A 21,228-nucleotide genomic window follows, 5' to 3' on the forward strand; every position below is an offset into this window, starting at 1 on the left:
ATGGAATGGGGAATATAAATCAAATGATGTTTCTCCACTTATAGCTAGATTACATAATTTATTTGAAATGTCACCAACATTTGCCAATTGTTTTAACTATTATTTCACTTTACAGTGGTACCTCGGATTACATACACTTCAGGTTACAGACTCCACTAACCGAGAAATAGTACCTCGGGTTAAGAACTTTGCTTCAGGATCAGAACAGAAATCATGCGGCAGCAGCGCGGCGGCGGCAGGAGGTCCCATTAGCTAAAGTGGTGCTTCAGGTTAAGACAGTTTCAGGTTAAGAATGGACCTTTGGAATGAATTAAGTTCTTAACCTGAGGTACCACTGTATTTGGAATCTATATCAATTTGATAAAGAGAAGAAACTGGGGTGTGGGGTCTTTTGGAACCTATACATGTATTAAACCCAGAAAAGTTTGTTCTTGATGCCAATGTGCTCAAGTAGCCTTTTGTGGCAGCGTTGATTGGGGAGGAAAGAGAGAGAGATATCAAAGTTTTCTTTAAGGATTTCCTACCAAGGCTTTGGGTGCACATCAACCCTGGCATATGGATGAAGCTCTGTAAGTCATTCTCCTTCATGTACATGGTTCCTTTGCAAGAAACGGGTATTACAAGTACCTACACAGCAAGGGGCTTACAATCTAAAGCCAGCAGAAGACATGGCCAGGTGTAGTAGACAGGGGAAGTATAAGTGTTTACTATTTAAATTACACATACTTTAACTTAGCTACAATGGGAGGAACTCAACACAGCTTTGCGCAGATCACTCCAACAGCACAAACATTGTTGCTTGCCTGATAGAACCAACTGCCCTCTCCTCCCCCCCATCCATTATTCCTCTTACCCCCCCCCTACCCTGAACCAACTGGGTGGATGCAAGGGGGCACATGCGGTGGAGAGGGGGGAAAGATGATGGGAGAGAGACCCAATGCATTAGCAGGAGTCCCTCTGTGGGATTCCGCTGGCAGGACCTGAATAAGATACAATGGTACCTCTGGTTACGAACTTAATTGGTTCTGGAGGACCGTTCGTAACCGGAAACTGCTCATGAGGTGCGTTTTCGCTAATGGTGCCTCCCGCTGCTGCCATGCCGCCAGAGCTCAACTTCCACTTGCATCCAAGGGCAAAGTTTGCAACAAGGGGCATCTACTTCCAGGTTAGCGAAGCGTGTAACCCGAAGCATTCATAAGGGGGACGGTACATTACACAAGGTGCCACTGTATAGGGTGCCTGGGGGCATCAGGGGAGACACTCTGCATGTTGCCACCTTTCCTTGTACATTTCCTGCACATACTCTGCACATGCACTCATTGCACTTCTAATCCCTTGCTGGATTGTTTTTACAGAGTTTTGTGGAATTTCTGACAGTTTAAGAGTTAACGTCATTTTTACAAGAGTTTTACTTATTTTATTAAGAAATTATCAGAGCAACCTTGTACATGACTAGCCAAAAGTAAACCCATCAAGTTAAATGAGCCTACTCAGTAAGTCAGTATACAATTACAAAATTTAATCTTCTACACTAAAAGTGCCGTTCTTTGGCTTCCGGTTCCAGTTCTCCTTAATGGAGGCAGCTCCCATGACAGCAGGAGATCATTGGCGAAGGAAAAACAAGGATGACTGAGGGCAATTATCCTTGCAAATTCCTCACGGGGGGGGGGGCGGCCTTCACTCGCAGTTCGTCTAGGTACCTGGCTCCTGCTCCAGCATGGAATGCGGGAGGCACGGAGGGGCTGAGTGCAAAAGCACTTTGCCTTCTGAAAACCCTCCAATGTCGCCATTAAGCAGCAGAGGTTCTCCTGTTATTTAGAGCTTTATTTGGACTGAAGTACAGGCGTGTGCTAGAAGAGATGAGATCATAAACTGTGGAACTGAACCAGCTGCAAGGTTGTTAAGGTTTGAACTTGAGAGAAGACTTCATTCGGTGCAAAAGCCTGTGGGGGGGAGGGGAGCCTACCGTTTCTTAAAGTTTTCTTCTCTACATTTATGATTTGGCAACCCTCCTTTGAATGTTAGTTTAAATCATATATGTACAAGTGAGAAGGGATGAATCTGGATTATAGATATGGAATATAACAATAAACGGAACTGTGTGTAAAAATATTGTTCTGTTGTCAAAATATTTTTGTTTCCAGCATATCTGCATGAGATAATTTCTCTTTCACACACACATACCCACAGAGATGTACAGAAATCACAGGTCTTTAATAATCCTTGTATCATGAGTTTTAAGGCATCAAATAAATATCCTGGAACTCTCCAGAGACCATTACCCATTTTGCTCCTTAATGCTCATCAAAACCAGTGACTTTACATTTTGTAGTAAAGGTAGACTTTAAAGACATTTATGAATCCTTTATAATATTGCCTGCTTCCACTTTGGTCCTTAATGAAATAAAAGTTCCATTCACATTATACCTACAGAATACAGAAAGAGAAAACACTGTCCCCTGACTTAACCTCTGAAGGAGCTTGAAGAAATGAAGTTGCACACATATTGCAATTGTACAGGTTTAGATAATCAGCCTCTTATTTCCCTTCACATAATGCTCAATATATACACAGATTTCTGACAAGCCTGGAACAATTATACTACACTGGGCAACATGATGGAAGGTTCTGGATTGTTTGAATGTACAGCGATGACACAGCTACTGGGCTCAGGGCCATGTTGGTGGTCCCACCTGCAGGTGTCCATCATTGGCAAAGGGTCTACATCAAGAATGCCTCTGCTCCTTATGCATAGCCTCCTTCAAGAAAGGCAATCCATGCAAACTGGATGGTGGAGTCTGGCAGTGGAGTCAGAAGCATGCCTAATGCTGAAGGGGGCAGGCTCTACACAGTCCTAATTCTGGTACTCAGGTGAAGGATGCTGTTGTCACTTAAGAAATCTCAACTATGGCTTGATTGTTTCAGTGTCCATGTGAGTTTGAACACCCTGAAGATTTGATGGAGGCTGATAACCTTACTTGTTCAGGTTTAGTGATAATTTTCTTACTACAAAATCATTGGGAACATCAAAAGACAGACAAAATGTAACCAGTATTAGCCCAATTTTCAGAGTGGGCATTTGTGCAACAGGTTAAAAGATTAATTTCAGGATTCAGAAATATGTAGCTACACATCCAAGAAAAGGGAGATAATTGCCTTAAAAAAATATTTTAGAAATGTCTCGGTTCTTTTGTTTTTCTTAATACAGAGATTTATGGTAATTTTACAATTCTTTGGTGAGGTCATAAATCAGTAACATAACCATAATTACCAGAACTTATTGCCTTGGCTGTCTAGCACTTATGTAAAGCATACCTCTATTGCCAGACAGACGAACTCAGGACCCTGGAATTACTACATGAAAATATTTGAAAACAATACTATTGGTTAAAATATCACAACTAAAAAAATCTAAAGGCAGGGGCTGTTATTTGATGTCTAGTTTCCAAGCCCTTCAATTATTATCTGAACATATAAAATGATTTCTCCAAGCATTTTTTCTCTAAGAAGAAAAGGGCGATTCTTGAGATTCTAAGAGCAGCATTTGGGTCTACACAAAATTTTCTGAGCGGCTAAAATGTTGCCATCTTGACACAATTTGTGCAAACCTGCTCTGGGTTAAAGGGGGTGAAGAGATAACATACTATCAGTAGAATTCTAAATACAAACAGTATACCTGCTATATCTTTTCTTCATGGCTGGTATGGATTAGGTCTGTTGCTGCACTGCTTTCCTAACACAACAATCAGTTGAAGCCTTCAGTAACTTCTACAGTGAGTGCTGAGCCTCATATACAAAAAAGCATCTCATATATACTTAAGACTCACAGCTGAAAGTTAAGGTCAGGTTACTGTAGCCAAGAGGCCCAAACTGGTAAAACTGATTATAACTGCATACAGCAACATGGGTTCAGACTGTACTTGTATGACATCAGCATCATTTCATACATTCATTACTAAAAAAGGCATTTTAAAGCACTATTTTTACATATACAGTATCTAGAAAGACCATAATCAGAAGCCAAGTAGTTATGATTCCATTGTCTGCATCTTCCTGAAGTTTTCCAGTGTGTCAGATTTCCAATAGGTTTCTTTCATCTAAACAGAACAGAACACATATAACTATATATAGAAGTACCAAATGATCTAAGATGGGGTTATGTTATTAATTATTATATTATTCTGTATTTTGTGCTGTTATCTTGTATTTTTACCACTCTGAAATCTACAGGTGAAGGACAGCATACAAATTTAAATACTGGTTAATGCTCATCACTTTTTAAATCTGTAGTATCGCCAGCCAAGATTATGCAGTCATGGTATTCCTGCCCAGAATTTTGGTGTGATACACTAAGATGAGTGGTCTATCACCATCTACACCCCTTGTTCCTGCAGTCTTAAGCAAGCGCCAGAGCCAGAAGCATTATAGAACTTTGGTTGGCCACAATGCATGGCTGGTGAACTGTGTCAGTTTGATAGGTCTGAAGCTGTGTAGGCCTCCAGTAAGGGGACAATTCACCAGCCCCACAGCAGCAGTGCTCTTGCACAGCCCCCATTCATTTCTTTGGTAGCTACCTGAGCCTCATGGTGACTTCTCTTAAAACTTCCCGTTTCTAGGACATACTGTAAACCATCTTTTGCAATAATATAGTATCAATCCTTTCCCTCCCCTTCTTTGAAAGCATTTTCTACTCATTTCGGTGAAGGTGGGCGAAGTTGTGCATTTGGGAATTGCAAGGCTGCCCTGAAACAAGACAGCAGTACTTATTACTCAAATTCGTGATAGTCCCCAAAGCTTTGAAGTGGACTTTGAACTTACCGTCCTTCCACAAAGAACTTAAACCTTTCTTTGCCTGGTACTATTTTCCACACCATTGCTGTCTTCCGTTTTCCTGTACAAAAGAAGTGACATTAATGTAAGCCTGTAAACATCATGAATCATTGTTCTACCTATGTTTCGAGCTGCCCTTTTCTCGGGATAGACTTTTCTGTTGTCACCTTTCACGTGGGTAACCTTCACTACCTACCAGAGAAGAGCACTTCCCAGGAAGAATACCATAACAAGGGGAAGACCAACCTGGTTCCACCCATTAGCCAGTGAATGTACAGCTCCCATATTTGTTTTCCTCTTCCCCTCTCTATTTGTTCATTAGTTTTTCGAAACACATCTATTAGGGAGCATGAACTTGCAGTCAATTCTATATACCAATTGTGTTGTATGAAGAAGTTCTTGTCAGGAAAAAAAGACTAGCTTAGTAGCATGTAGGGAACCTCTGGCCTTCCAGAGGTTGCCAAGCTACAACTTCTATCCTCCTTGGCCATTGGCTATGCTTGCTAGTACTGATGGGAGTTATAGTACCATCTAGGAGGAAACACACCCAATGTAGGTATCTTCCCCTGGTATCTCCAACTAAAAATACCAGCTAGGAAATGATGGTATGCTGTACTGGAGACTCTGGGAAGCCACTAGATGAACAAATAATCTGAGCAGATATAAGTCACCTTCCTATGTTCTGTCTCCACTGTTGCAGGCACTCTGCCTTTGAATGTTGGTTGTTGAGAATTACAGGTGGGGAGAATTCTGCTGCACTTAAGTTCTGCTTTGTGGGCTTCCTATGGACATCTAGAGACAACTATGAGAGCAGACCTTTGGCATGATCCAGGAGAGCCCTTCTTATGTACAGACTTTTTGCATGGAAATTTGAGAGTGACTGTCATGGTGGGGTGGGGTGGACTAAATAATTTGGAATTCCTACATTTAATTACAAACTGGCATCAATTAAGAACAGAACTTTTCTCTTCTTGAAAATGCCACTATTAATGGGTGCAATCCAACACCTACCGAGCTCAATAGCCAAGGCTGCTTAAATTTTCACCACACACTATTTAAGCATTCATATAAAAATGCAGAATAAAATTGCTACTTACAGGGTCTCCGTCTGTTCAAATTCTTTTTCAACTTCTTCTGTGAGACAAAGAAAATCCAGTGATTATTTCACATATCCATCGTTGCATTAACAGGAGCATAAGAACAGGTGTGCTAGGTTAAATCAGCAGGCCAGCGCATTAAGGTCTAAGTGGTTCTCACTGGCACAATGTAAACATACTGGGAGTCACAGCCACAGCTGAGGCAGAGCAAAACTTACTGATCATTCAGCAATTACCAAATGCTAATTATTTTGTCCACTTTGGAAAATGCCCAGATATGCACAAGGCGAATCCTACAAATAGAGGAAGATAATATTTGCCTACATAATGCCGTGACTTATCTAAAGTGGGAAAACATGTCCTCTAATAGGGGTCCCCACCTGAATAAAATATTGAGAGAGTATGTAAGCCCTGCTCCACATAATCGATCACATGACATGACACTCACACACTATTTGAATGGCAATGCCCAGCAAATGGGAGAGGGGACGAGTGAAAGGACCTTGGCTCCTATGTCCTCTAAGCACTAGAAAATACCATCCAATTTGATTTATGTCATTTCTTTCTCTAGTGCAAGCTTGGCTAACCTGCGGTCTCTTTTCAGATCATCTTACATTGCAGATTACTGGTAATGCAGCCTTTCCTAATGTGGTGTCTTCCAGAGGTTTTATACTACAAGTCCCATTATCTCCAGTCAGCATGGCCTATTATCAGCGATGATGGAAGCTGTAGTCCAGTAACATCTGGCACCACGTTGGGGTATATTGGGTTTTACCGAAGAATTATAGCGAACCCTGGAAATCCAATTTGTGTAGTGTAGGCGTGTGTGGCAAAAGTGTGCTCCTCCTATATCTTACCAACTTGAAATTCTTTCTTTTTGGTGCACGCTTCATAGGCAAAAATAACAGCAACAAAAAGGACAACTTCAGCGGCTATTGCAAGAAATGGCTTGAGGGGTGTCATATAGGTGAGAACTTTGAGAGACACTTCGCCTTTTCTTGCGCCTAGAGGAAACACAGCTTCACACGAGTAATCCCCAGTATCTTCCTCAGAGAGACCCATGATCTTCAGTTTTGTCATGTTGGCATGCTCTTGGGTAATGGTGTACTTTTCTGGCATCAGAGTAGTATTAATAGCCACCTGGTACAAAAACAAGTTCACAAGCGTTAGCAGGGTGACACAAAATGGACTCATGTTAGCACTAGAAGTTCAGAATGCAGGAATTTAAATATGGTAATGGAATACTCTCCTAACAGGGAAACTAAATATGCAATGGAAAAGCAGAAATGGAAAAGGAAATGCCGCAATTCACAAGTACTTGATTGACAGCATAGTTTGGGCCAGGGGTTTGAATGCAAGCTTATGTTTTCCTTGGGCAAATGTTCTTCTACCCAGGACACAGTCTACTACTTAGTCCACAAACTTAAACCTTGGGGACTATAGAGTCTAGTAAAAGTGGTAGGCAGTGCTTTTTTCTGGGGGTACTCAAGGGTTTGCAGTACCAACACCTTTTTCCCCCTAGAAGAAAAGCACTGGTGGTAGGAATCTGTTAAGGTACCTCAATAAACCTACAATGCCCAAAGTTCTTTAGGGCAGGGTTCTCAGAAATTTCCTATCCCCAGGACCCAGCACTGAAATATAGGGCAGCCCACCAGTCCCACAAAATGGCAGCATAAACAGTTTCCCATTACCAGCATCACATGATTTCTATTCACCAATCAAAGGATCACAGCAATCTTAATAGATGGAATCCAATGACATTATCCTGAACCAATCAAAATCTTTTCGCTCTTCAGATCATGCAATATCATGTGAGTACGTATAATCATTTTTCAGTGTCTTTCTTTACTAAGACTTTGACTCATTTCCCTATTCATTAAATGCCTCCCAATATCCTCTTTCATCTGTCTACAAAACAATTCAAGATTAATCACAATTGCCATGCCTAGTCGGCCCTCTTTTCATGCATACATTGGCCACCATAGATTTTATTCTTTTCAGTGCTCTGTACAGTAAAAGGTAAGCAGCCATAGGCATTTTCAGTTAAGCTAGGGCATAGGCTCAAAAGAAAATGGAATCCTCAAAATAATACGGCTTTATGAAAGTATTTTCTGCATCATGAGTATCCCTGTGTCCAATGCTTATCCTATTTCTAAACTGCATTTGAAGAGAGCTTTCTATAAAAGTACTGAATGACATGTGTTTGTCTTTTATCAAGCAGAACTTCACCTGTTCACTTCCATTCTTTGTATACCAAACCCAGGAAGATGGGTTATATTGGTGGGTTTCACTGCCAACCAAACACGCCAGGACCACAAAATCACCTACGTAACTGATTATGCGCTCAGATTTTCCATGCGGTTCAGGCACTAAGGAAAAAACAAAACACACTTGTGATACTTCAGACAGCTGTTTGTTTGTTTTTGTTTGTTTGTTTGTTTAAAAATACCACTTGTGAAAGGATGCATCCAAGGATCTACAACACATAGGAATAACTCCATACCCTCCAACATTTCTCTGATGAAAATAGGGATGTCCTAAAATAAAGCGGGACATTCTGGGATCAAATCAGAAACTGGGATGGCTTCTGTAAATCCAGAACTGTCCCTGGAAAATAGGGACACTTGGAGGATCTGCTACTTCCTTATCTTTGCTATTGTTACACAAGGGGCCTCTGCCAATCCTAGACCATGCTAATTTCTCTCAGATGGAAGTATGAACCCGAGCAAGGAAAAGATAACCGGCCTCAAAAGAGCCAAATACAAGCTATCCATTCAATGTCCTTCCTGCTTTTCCTTTCTTTGCGCAAATAGGGGTTCAGCCATCTGAGAAGCAGAGCGCTGTTAAAACATATTGCTTTAATCTCTCCGATAAATTAGAGCTCAGCATATAAAGCACGAAACCAAATGTATCTGATTAGCATCACTGCTTCTCAGTCTGATTAATGTTCGTCAGCAGAGCGTGATCTCTTTTGTCATGCTGCTCTGTTTTAATGAAAGTTTTCCTTCTTAGATAGCACGCACTGTTTCGCTGCTCAGAATAAGCGATGACGACTGGGTCTGCGGAGGCGTCAGGCAAAAGGGGGTGGGGTGGGGAGGAGAGTGAACATGACATGGACACAGCCATCCCATTGTGTTTTGAAATGGTGCCTTACTGGGGCAGCACAAAGCTTTCAACAGCCATATGCATTACTTCAACTATGAGGCTCACAATTAACTTTTCTTCTGTCTCTGCCTCCTCTGCTCCCATTCCATGCTTTAAAACAGCATCTACATTCCCGATATGTTCAAGGTTGTTGTTTTTTTAAAGAAGTTTGCCTCCACTGATTTTAAAATAAGAAATGAAATACACAGAGCATGTATCCTCCACATTTTAAACTCACTAAAATCAAAGCACCGTCTTGACTACAAAATGCATACATTACAAGAGTTTAAAGCCAAAATCTGGGACGCCATCTTCCCAGATGCCATCTTCCCATTTTTTTATCATGACAGCATGCCAGCCATTTTGGTTGTCATAATTTCACACCACAATTCCCCACACCCAAAGCGCTATTTTTCAAGTACAGTGCCACCAAATGCATGTTTTTTGACCCCCACACAAGATCGCCCCCCCAAGCACTTTTGTGCTGCAAAATTGGACAAGATCCCAGCAACCAAAATGGCTGCCGGTCTCTCGCAATAAAAAACGAGATGTCCCGGTTTATCTGGAACACTTGTAGGCTATGCAGAATATGGTACCATTGATATCTGCTGCCCAGATTCAACTCACATTTGAGAACAAGTACAGTTTTGTTGCAAAAAAGGTGATATATTTTTAAAGTAAAGTTAAGCTCAACATCTGCAACCATATATATCTCTGGCTGGCTGCCACATGACTATACAGTAAAATGATTTGATTTTTTTTAAAAGAAAGCTTGTTTGCCATTCTCTGGGCAATCATTTGGAAGGGAAAACAGGCTGTAGAGTTCTCAACTTTGGCCCTGAGCTCCAGGACTAGCTGCACCATTGTATTTTGCAAGTTAGCTGAAGCTAAATGGGAGACCACTGGAAACCATATAAAAAGCGAGTTTCAATTCACTTGATAATAAAAGACTCACCAGCAGAATCCTATACATATCTACTCAGAAGACACACTGAATACAATAGAAACTACCCCCGCAAGGAGGCATGTCTAAAATTGCAGCCTAAGGCTGCAGTTGACTACGGTAGACATCTGAGGAAGCATGCATAGGATAGGGAAATACATTCCATACTCATGATACAAACAAAGCTTCCACAATAAGAACGATGAACAAAGATTGGGCTTTCTACTCTCTCCCCTGATCACTTTTCTCATTGCAGAGCCTCTGAAGTGTAGGTGGGTTCCCATGAAGCAAGACACAGTGATAACAGCAAGAACCTTTGTTGAATTAACAGAACTGGACAATAAGGGCAAAGCAACTGCATATAGACATTTCTGGAGGCCTGGGCCACTCCTACTCCCACCGTGACTGGCTGTCTAAACTTCCAAGCTGCGAATCGTAACTCAGAGTTTAAGGGTCGATGGCCCAAATCCTGAAATGTTCTGTGATTGGATATCATGTATCAAATCAGAACACAGGGGCTCAGAATCCATAGTCCAGACTCAAGCTCAGGCACACACAGACTAATGAATACATAACAGTCTCCATGACTCACAGGTAGTCAAAATGGTGGCCTCCAGAGTTTTTGGACTACAACTCCTTCAACCACAGCTAGTGTGGCCAGGAATGATGAAAATTGTAGTCCAGCAGATCTGGAGCACACAATGATAGGTGCCTCAGTTCTACATGAAGTGGCCATATCTGCCAGCTCCATGTAAACTGGTTTCTTCTGGGAATGACCAGAGACTTCGCTACATTCGTCACAATACAGTGGTACTTCAGGTTAAGTACTTAATTTATTCCGGAGGTCCATTCTTAACCTGAAACTGTTCTTTTTTCCCCTTCCTTTTTTTAATTCAAAATTATAACAAGACATATTATCCAAAAACATATCCTTATTTCCCCCCATTTTTCCTCCCTCCCCCCCAGAACCCACCCCCACCCCACCCCCCAACTTCCCTCAGTTCCAGTCTTTGGTTTCTCTAATATTGCTATTTTCTGCATGTTACAAACCTGAAACTGTTCTTAACCTGAAGCACCACTTTAGCTAATGGGGCCTCCTGCTGCTGCCGCGCCGCCGGAGCCCAATTTCTGTTCTTATCCTGAAGCAAAGTTCTTAACCTGAAGCACTATTTCTGGGTTAGCGTAGTGTGTCACCTGAAGTGTATGTAACCTGAGGTACCACTGTACGTTTTGCATGCATTATAAACATCCACACCAATTGGTGCCAGAGAGCAAAAAAGGAGTTTATATGGATTATTACATAGGCTCCCCCCCTTTTGTTGTAACAATTTAACTTCTGACTTATTTATCGCTTTTGAACCTGTGTCTAGATCCACCCCAGCAAATGAAGGATGCATTATTGGATATAATCTAGTTCAGACATTGCCTTGGTGCTACAGCAGCATTGAAAAAAATATTTCGAAAAACAGTATTACTGAAAGCCAATGAATGGGTGTCCTTTGGTCACAAGTTAAATGCAAAACCTGACTCTGCAATAATGAAATTCTAATCCTGCAAAACAGCTGCTTTTTAAGATGGTTTGGCTGCTGCTTTTCCACAAGTATCCACGCAACTAGCAAATTGAAGGTTAATTTATTAAGAGTCCAAGTGAAAGTTCTTCAAAACATACTTGCTCTCAACTCTGAAATAGTTATGGCCTATACAAAGGCAGCACATCGTTAATATTTAATTGGCACCCATCACTGTGTCCCATCCATTCTATATTTAGCCCCATTTTAATAATTCAGCAACTTGCATCTTCAGTAAAATATCATCTTACACCAAGGTACCTTTCTTACAACCCCATTTCAGTAAAAAGGGAAAGCATCAGTAAAAACTGTTGCAAATCCTGGGCAGGTTTGAAGGAGAGGGCAGGGGAAACAAAGTGAAAAACAAAAACAAAACAAAAACTCAGGACAATAGGTAGAACTTCAACTCCAGGAACAAATATATAAATTTAAAAACACAAAGCTATGTCCAACCGCCCCCCCCCAAAAAAAAACCCACACAAACCACACAATAAAAAAGTTGAAAATATTACATTCAGTGCTGCACTCACTTATGCATCTTAAAGATAAAATGTTGCTTGCTCCAAGTGGTATGCTTACTTATAGAACTTGCTATTATTATTATTATTATTGTTCTTGTTTGATTGCATATTTTAATTACGTGTGTTCATATTTTAGTGTTTTTGAGTCATTGGTTTTTATACAGTGGTACCTCAGGTTACAGATGCTTCAGGTTACAGACGCTTCTGGTTACAGACTCCGCTAACCCATAAATAGTACCTTGGGTTAAGAACTTTGCTTCAGGATGAGAACAGAAATCGTGCTCCGGCGGTGCGGCAGCAGCGGGAGGCCCCATTAGCTAAAGTGGTGCTTCAGGTTAAGAACAGTTTCAGGTTAAGAACGGACCTCCAGAACGAATTAAGTTCTAAACCTGAGGTACCACTGTACTTGTAAACTGCTGCAAAAGTTTAAGTATGTCAGTGGTGTGAAGAGCCAATGTCACATAATGGCTAATGCAGATGGGGCCAGTCACTGTCTCTCAGCCTAATCTATTTCACAGGTTTGCAAGGATAGAAAGTGTGGAAGGGCTTTATGCATCCTGTGCCCCTTGGCAGAAAGATGGGGTACCTATTACAGAAAAAATAAATGCCCGCTGCAATGCACAATGAATGAAGCCCATTTCTGTTTTCCTTTACAGTAGTTCTGCATGCAGATAGTTTCTGGTGCAACTTTTTTTGCATGTAAGACTCATGCTGTTCTCATTTCAACTAGTTTACATCACTACAAGCTGCTTTCACCTTGGGAGAGAGAGCGCCTAAGTATTGCATACATTTAATTCCCCATGAAATCAAACCAATATTTTTGGTTTGGGGGCAAAACAATGTGGCCAACCCTGAATATAAGTACAGTGGTACCTCAGGTTACAAACACCTCAGGTTACAAACTCCACTAACCTGGAAGTAGTAGCTCAGGTTACAAACTTTGCCTCAGGATGAGAACAGAAATCACGTGCCAGCCACGCGGCGGCAGCAGAAGGTCCCATTAGCGAAAGCGCGCCTCAGGTTAAGAATGGTTTCGGGTTAAGAACGGACCTCCGGAACATATTAAGTTCGTAACCCGAGGTACCACTGTAAATCAACATACCATACCCTCAGATTGTTGAGGATTCTTCTCATGTTCTGCCTCCACCATCTTTTCCCTTCAATTATGGTCCTAGTGCTCTTCAATGCTCAGCCCACCATGATGCACCAAAGCCCACTTCCACAGGCATTCACATTTGCGTTATAAGTCCAATTACAAGATAGAGTTGGACAGGAAGGCAATGGAACCTTTCCATGAGATCTCTCTATTGCTAACTCTATATCAGCAAAGCATCATAAACAGGGATGGGTGAAACCCAACAAGTATTTTGGAGGGAAGAAAATGCTGAACTAACTCCCCCAATTTGGCTCCATGGGATTTTATTGCTATTAGCACAAATGCTCATTGAAACAGATAGCTGGGCAATAAAACCCTGTGGTTAGGTTATGTCACTATGAATAAATAGGATCACAAAAGAAGCAACCATTTCATGATCTTACCTTGCAAATGAAATGTAGAATTAACTTCTTCAGGTTTGGTTTTATAAACACAAGTATAGCTTCCAAGTTGGTCTCTTGTTGTGACATTTACCCTTAACAGAAGAAGCATTATATAATTGATGTTATATGACTATTTTTTTAAAAAAATAAATAAATAAAAAGGAGTGATAAGAAGCTGGAATTAACTTCACAAAGCAAAAACTGAAAGTAGAATTAGAGAGTGAAGGCAAAATTGCTAAAACAAGGATATTCCAGATTCATGGAAGACTGCAAACTGTAGCACATGAAACAGATCAATTGATGGGCAGTGCATCTTGTGTGAACAAACCACCACAGATAAAATACTACAGATGGAACTTCCAGTGAATATTTACCCATTAGGTGAAACTTAAGTTACCCATTATGTGGCCACCAACAAAAATGACATGTGTTGAGATCTCCACCTCTCAAATTTAAAATCAGGGATGGATTCTGAAGATGTTAAAGGTAAAGGTAAAGGGACCCCTGACCATTAGGTCCAGTTGTGACCGACTGGGGTTGCGGCGCTCATCTCGCTTTACTGGCCGAGGGAGCTGGCGTTTGTCTGCAGACAGCTTCCGGGTCATGTGGCCAGCATGACTAAGCCGCTTCTGGTGAACCAGAGCAGCGCACGGAAGCGCCGTTTACCTTCCCGCCGGAGCGGTACCTATTTATCTATTTGCACTTTGACGTGCTTTCGAACTGCTAGGTTGGCAGGAGCAGGGACCGAGCAACGGGAGCTCACCCCATCGCGGGGATTCGAACCGCTGACCTTCTGATCAGCAAGTCCTAGGTTTAACCCACAGCGCCACACGGGTCCCTTCTGAAGATGTTACTAGACCACAAATCTCTTCATCCCCAACGACTGGCCATGCCAACTCAGTGATAGGAGTTGAAATCCAACATCACCTGGTAGATCACACGCCTCCCACCTGGGGCACGTCTGTCTTTATGGCACCATGTAAATGCTGCTACACATTGTGAATGGAAGGGAAAAACTTGACACAAGGATGCCCTTTGCAGTAGCCTTCCTGTGGCTCTCATAGTTAAGCTCTCCTCTTCACTGCAAATGCAATCTTTTATATCAATCATTTTTCATACCCTGCAGAAGATCATCAACTGGGGTGGGGGAGCAATGCCAGTACACCTGTCTGCATCAAACCTTCCTTCCTTACAAATACTGTAATACACTAGGCAAATCAGAAAGGCCACTCACTCATGTCGACTGCACCAGCTGTTCTTGCTTTCATTCTTGAAGATTCTGTCATTTTTTATTGTTTCGTTCTCCTTCTTCCAAACAACCTCAATTTCTTCCACATTCACAGAAGGCTTAAGAACCAAACTACACAACAGTTCAAGCTCAGCTGGACTCTGTAAAATGATGGTTTTAAGCACTGAATCTTTGGGGGAATCTATGGGAAATAAAAAGAAAGTTATGTGCTTAATAGAAAGTACTTTAATATGAAATTACGTAACTATTTTTTAAAAAACAACAGACTATTGGTTGCACATACACTAGATTAAATCCAGATTAATTTTGCAATGAGGACATTAGAAAAGCCCTACCATTCTGCAATTCTACCAAACACACTTAAAACTGTCGTTTCCATCAATTTCAGGGACTTGCTTAGAAGTAAATACTCCCAGTGCATTGATAAGTCAGGCATTTGCATCAGCAAGTGTCACAGGTGAGTGCTAGTCAGTAATCACAGTCCAAATTTGAAGTTAACTCTTTATTGGCAAAAACGCGATCTTAACAGACTTGATTAATGAACAAAGCAGCTTATTCCTGGTGGTCTTACTCCATGAAAATCAGTTGCCGCGACTGAAAGTCCCCACCCTCTTCACTGCCATCTAAGTCCCCTCCTCCCCGGGAATTTTTTTCCAAGCAATCTAAGACTGTGCCTTTGTGCAGCCAACCTCTCCTCTGTCCTGTTCATGCCTTTTCTGGTTCTGGGAGTCAAGAGGGGAGGGGAGCTTGTCACAGCAGGAGGGAGAGACAACCATGTCTCTTTGCCAGCCTGACTCATCTCTTGGTCTCCCTCCTTCCACTCTCCTGCTTCAGCTTCTGCCTCCGATTCTGGACTTCTCTCTGCTACAGACTCTCCCAACTCACTAGGTCTTCAGCTTCCAACACTTCCTTTTCCCAGTCTTCTCCCTCTAACCACTCATCGTTGTCCCCCCACTACTCCCTGGGCTCTAAACCTTCTTCCCTTGGTTCCCCTGCTGGTTCCTCCCACCATTCCTCAGCATCCAACCAGTCCATGACAACTAGACAGAGAAGCCTTTTGGTGTGAGGTCTACAAAATATCAGCTCCTGGGAATCACAGGTGGGCAAAGCACTGCGGCAATCATGACCAGCTTGCAGGCTTCCCACAGGTGTCTGGTTGGCCACCGTGAGAACAGGATTCTGGACTAGATGGGCCTTTAGCCTGATCCAGCAGGCTCTTATGTTCTTAGTGAATCACAGTTCCACTGGGTTAAGTTCAACTAATTTTCCTCCATATAAATTCTGTGAAATACCTCCGTAATAACTCAGTATTTATTTTATGCGAAGCAATTTATCCCTGACTGTTCAGCCTAAAAATAAGGTTACTCAAGCAGCTTAAATATCATTGGTAAGAGGGTCCATGCCCAGCATGACCAAAAAGGAGCGCTAAAATAACTCTGTCTCTTTTTCGACAGAAAGGGAGACACTTGACAAACTGGTTTAAGAATGTATCCCTATGGAGCAACTCAGAAAAGGGTAGCAGCAAAACCATAGGGCTTGGTCTGATATAAAAATGAAATACTCTGTGGGTAACCTCAGACACACATGGTTCACTGTAGTTTCCTGCACAGCTGCCTCTAAGCTGTACTTTGTATTCTGGACTTAAATAGTCAGACATGTTTGGTTTCTATCCGCATACTTTTTGACATAAAATTATTTAATGGCAAAAATTCAAATAATAATATTTATTAGCTATGTAGCCCACACAGCCCAAAGGAGCCCATAAAGTCCATAAAGCATCATCATCAAGACTGTCCATCTCAGCCCAGCCTTAAATACAAGCAGTTTCCACCCCCCACCCCCTCAATTTGTTCTCTAGCTTTGAGCTACTCTAGAAAATTTTGATCCAATGTTTTGAAATTTATCTCCATGGCCATGATAGCTGGAATCTTACTTGTGGTTCCCCGCCCCCACTCCCACGCAAAAGAAACCAAATTAGCATGACTTCTCTACTACCAATCAATGCTCAAGATTAAGAGGAGAAAACATACCCTTCATGGTTAAATTATACTTCTCAAAAGGCAGGATTGGTGCTTGTGTAACGGAACGTGGAGCTGCCAAAAAGAAAAGTTGAGACTAGGTTTATTTTCATATCGAGCAGAACAAGATACAGAAGATTAATTTGCTCTTTTAACATTCTTTAATTGAATCAAAAATATAAGGACCACAGGAGCAGAAGTACATTTCATAAAGAACATTGGGCTGCCACTAAAAACAGCCTTGTGCTCAGAGCTTCTCCTTATCCTCCTAGTTCATTTTCTGATACCCTTATGCTCTATATATTTTCCTCCACACATTGGCTATTGACCATGACTGTGCTGGCTGCAGATATAATCCAAAACATCTGGAGGATGCCAGGTTGCAGAAAGCTGAGTTATGCAGAGTTGGAGTAAGACCAAGAAGACTCAGTGGAAGGTAGATCTTTTATGCCACTCCGTGATGCTTAGAGGAAGGGGAGGACAGAAATGCACTTTGTAATGAACATAGGAAGCTGCCTTATTCTGAGCAGACCACTGGTCCCAATTGGTCTACTCTGCCTGCAGCTCTCCAGGGTCTCAGAGGCCTTTGCAATCAGCAACTCCTGTAAACTAGAGTTGCTGTGTCTTGGAATTGACTCTTAAGAAGTCTTCATCTGAAGTGAACAGTGCCCTAAAAGCACATTTTTAATCACAAAATCATTTACAAGCTGTCACTGCAGATTTGACTTCTCTTCTACAAACCATGGGCCACACTAAACTACAGACTATGAGCCAAACTCAATGTAAGGTCACATGCATTACAGTAAGGTGAAATGCATTACCACATTTAACAGGCAATTAAAAAACACAACCAAAATGCACACCTAAGTAGCTGCCATGAGGAAGAGGAAAAGTAATATCGAAACTATGGCAAGACAAAGGGGGAGATCTTAATGCAGACATGCACACAGACATAAACACACAATGCTGGGGGGGGATCCCTCTCTCCAGCACTTATTCCCAGTGTAGCCCAAGGATTATTCCTCCCAATGCAAATAGCATGGGGGGGTGACTCTTGGATATCAGGAAAGGGTTAAGTGCCCCCTGCCTGCCTGCCATTGTCTTGACCCTTGCAGAAGAATGGGCACATTAAGTGCAGGAATACTTTTAAAGTAATGTTTTCCTTAGCCCTGTGTAGCTGTGATCGTGGTCTGAGATATTTAGGAAGAATACATTCCAGAGACCAAGCCTAGGTTGCTGAAAATCAGAACCACCCTAATATTCTTTCAAAACATTTTGGAGCATGAAAAAGTCTTCCGACACTGCAGGGGTCTGGCTCCTTTTCATTTTTATATAATATGCAAGTTGCTGGGGGGAGGTGTGTGTGTGTGTGTGTGTGTGTGTGTGTGTGTGTGTGTGTGTATGTTTTAAAAGCTCCTCCCTTCCTGTGGATGAGAGAAAATGTTTTGGAGCAAGGGCTGCGTTTTATTTTAAGGAGTTGTTTCAAAGGCAGCTGTTTGTTGGGACGCCTTAGCTGATGGTTCTGGAGGGGAAGATTGCTGAATGGAGCTTCAGAGCATCAAAAGAAGAGACCTGCTGGGTCAGAGGCAAGGGACCACTTCAGCCCAGCATCCTGTTTCCGCCATTGGCCAATCAGATGCTTCCCAGAAGCCCACAAAACAGTGCAAGAGGGTAGCAGCCCACCAAACACCCACTACAGGAAACCTGTACAGGAAGTTGAGAAATAAACAGCGGAACTTCCCAAAATGTAACCGTGGGCTGGGTGACACAATGAGCACAAATCAGATCGTCTAGCATTTCCTGGGCTGGGCCCCTTTGGCCTGATAAGCAACTGAAACAGCTTGATATCTGACACGCAACCGAATGGCAGCGGCTAGTGTCCATTGGGACTGGGAGGGTGGAAGACAGGGAGCCCAACGTCAGGTAGAACCAGCAACAGGTGGAGCCAACTAGTTCTAGTTGTGCTCCTATCCTCCTAACTCAGCCGCGTTCAACAAACGGCAATGCTGATATTAAAATGAGAGACAGTGCCACCCTCTGGAATGCTTGTAGGTAAGGCAGGCAGGCATGGGCTCAGGTAGGAGTAGCCTCCAGTTCAACCAGACCAGTTTTGTTTTGTTTTTTTAAATACACTGTTTCCTGTTGGCCATACTGCCAAGTATTAGGCTGCACATACTGTATACTCAGTGATTTTTTCTTCCTCTACTGGGGGTTCTCAACAGTACAGACGTATCTCGGGTTGAAGTTGCTTCAGGTTGACCACTTTCGGGCTGCACTCTGCGGCGACCCGGAAGTACAGTGGTACCTCAGGTTACATACGCTTCAGGTTACATATGCTTCAGGTTACAGACTCCGCTAACCCAGAAATAGTGCTTCAGGTTAAGAACTTTGCTTCAGGATAAGAACAGAAATTGTGCTCTGGCAGCGCAGTGGCAGCAGGAGGCCCCATTAGCTAAAGTGGTACCTCAGGTTAAGAACAGTTTCAGGTTAAGAACGGACCTCCGGAACAAATTAAGTACTTAACCTGAGGTAACACTATAACGGAATGGGTTACTTCCCGGTTTTGCCGCTCGCGCATGCTCAGTCAAAATGATGTCATGCACTTGTGCGGAAGCAGCGAATCGTGACCCACGCATGCCTAGACATGGGTTGCGTTTGCTTCAGGATGCGAACGGGGCTCCGGAACGGATCCCGTTCGTATCCAGAGGTACACTGTACACAGTACCAACACCTTTTTTTCCTAGAAGAAAAGCACTGCGTGTATTTACGGCATATTACTTCCCCCAAAGAATCCTGGGAACTGTAGTTTACTGCTTGCAGAGCCATCATTCTCAGCACCCTACACTTCCTGGAATTTTTTTTTTTGGGGGGGGAACATCATGTACTTTAAGTTTATGGTGCATATCGCAGATCTGCACCATATATCCAAGCACAACCAACACATGTATAAAGCACATGAGTCCCCTCAAGAATTGTGGAAACTGTAGTTTGTTAAGAACACTGGGATTGGCAGACCTGTGTAGGTAAATTGCAGTCTCCATGACTTTTTGGGGGAAGTCATGTGCTTTATATGTGCGGTGCAAATGTGCCTGTAGGTGTCTGAGGCTGTTGAAACTGCCCCCCCCCGATGCCACCTGGGTTCTCTAGTAGGGGGTAAGAGGTGCAAAAGCTGGGGTCTGATTCATGTCCATGCCAGCAAGAATCCAGGTAATAAATCTAGTTTTTCTGCATTTATTAAGAGAGGAGGAGGAGAGGGTGGGAATGTGCCTAGCCCCAGCTTAAAGGGTGTGTGAACTGCAGCCTTGAGAATTTTGCTACGTGCCTCTTTTTAAGTTACAAGGGGCTGCAACACTTGTTGTTTCTGTTTTGCCTACAGAATCTTATCAGTGGAGCTCCCAAGTACACTTGCCCAGGCTGAAGAATGCAACTCAATCAATACATGACAAGGTACAGGCTTCTCCTGGAATGAGTGACAAGAAGACTCCTACAGGGCAAAAGTAAAACACAAGGTGTTCCTCAGCTTTATCTTCCTCCTCTCAATAACTGGAATATTTTAGAGTGCGAACTCCCTCAGCACAAGATTAATCTTGTGCTGTCATCACTATTGGTAGAAACAGCAGACATGAGAAAATAGCCCTACTGGAAAATAATAATAGGTTGTTACCTGAAGTGGAAGCTCCCTGAGAGAGAATTCCATTGCTGGAAGTTGTTTCCTGGTTGGGATTTTGTGCTGTCGAAGTATCAGCTACATACAATAAAAAAAGAAGAGGAAAAAATATTTATTCTTTTTATGGTACAGTTTTGAGATTCTTGTTTTAATTTTATTTATTTTAAAAAATGTTTCTGGATCCTGAGAATGGAGCGGACCCTTCATCCAAACACAGTGAGGAAACGTCCGAATCCTTTGACAAGTTATGAGCATGGCACCTGTCTTTCATTCCGTGTACAGGGAAAAGCAAACCAGACTGGAAATGAAAGCTTACAGAGACAGGAGAGCATCCTCCATCTCACCTGTGGGCAGCAGGCTAGCTTAGGGACACAGGCTAGGCCATGTGGACCACACAGGTCAGCCTTCCCCATACCCTTGACCTCCATCATCTCCTTCATGCAACAAAGCCTCATGGAAAATGCAACTCAAGTCATTCCAAAAGATGATATTGAAGTACTCCAAATCATTTGCCCATGAACGTGGACTTCCACTACACTACTGGCCACACTCTGTCTAATGGTAGGGCAGGGGCTCTGGTAATGAATACTGGATATTATTATTTTTTACGCGGGTAGCACTGTGGTCTAAACCACTGAGCCTTGGGCTTGCC

At 42.5% G+C, this 21,228-nt stretch overlaps 1 protein-coding gene across 2 annotated transcripts in view; it reads right to left on the reverse strand.

Moving 5' to 3' along the window:
* Positions 1–2,195: 2,195 nt before the first annotated feature.
* Positions 2,196–21,228, reverse strand: part of EMB (embigin) — a 28,573-nt gene continuing 9,540 nt past the window's right edge. Inside the window, exons 2-10 of one of the 2 annotated variants that reach the window (XM_083576257.1) lie at positions 20,574–20,654; positions 16,922–16,984; positions 14,877–15,072; positions 13,643–13,734; positions 8,157–8,296; positions 6,785–7,067; positions 5,928–5,961; positions 4,819–4,891; positions 2,196–4,097 (exon numbers count right to left, since the gene is read on the reverse strand). In XM_083576257.1, the coding sequence (XP_083432383.1) occupies positions 4,837–4,891; positions 5,928–5,961; positions 6,785–7,067; positions 8,157–8,296; positions 13,643–13,734; positions 14,877–15,072; positions 16,922–16,984; positions 20,574–20,654 (944 nt within the window). In that variant the 3' untranslated portion in view covers positions 2,196–4,097; positions 4,819–4,836. Of the gene's footprint in view, positions 4,098–4,818; positions 4,892–5,927; positions 5,965–6,784; positions 7,068–8,156; positions 8,297–13,642; positions 13,735–14,876; positions 15,073–16,921; positions 16,985–20,573; positions 20,655–21,228 lie in introns of both variants that reach the window. The other variant, XM_083576258.1, reaches the window with a different exon arrangement.

This window comes from Podarcis filfolensis, assembly GCF_964270895.1.
Source record: "Podarcis filfolensis genome assembly, chromosome: 11".
Classification (NCBI taxonomy): Eukaryota; Metazoa; Chordata; class Lepidosauria; order Squamata; family Lacertidae; genus Podarcis; species Podarcis filfolensis.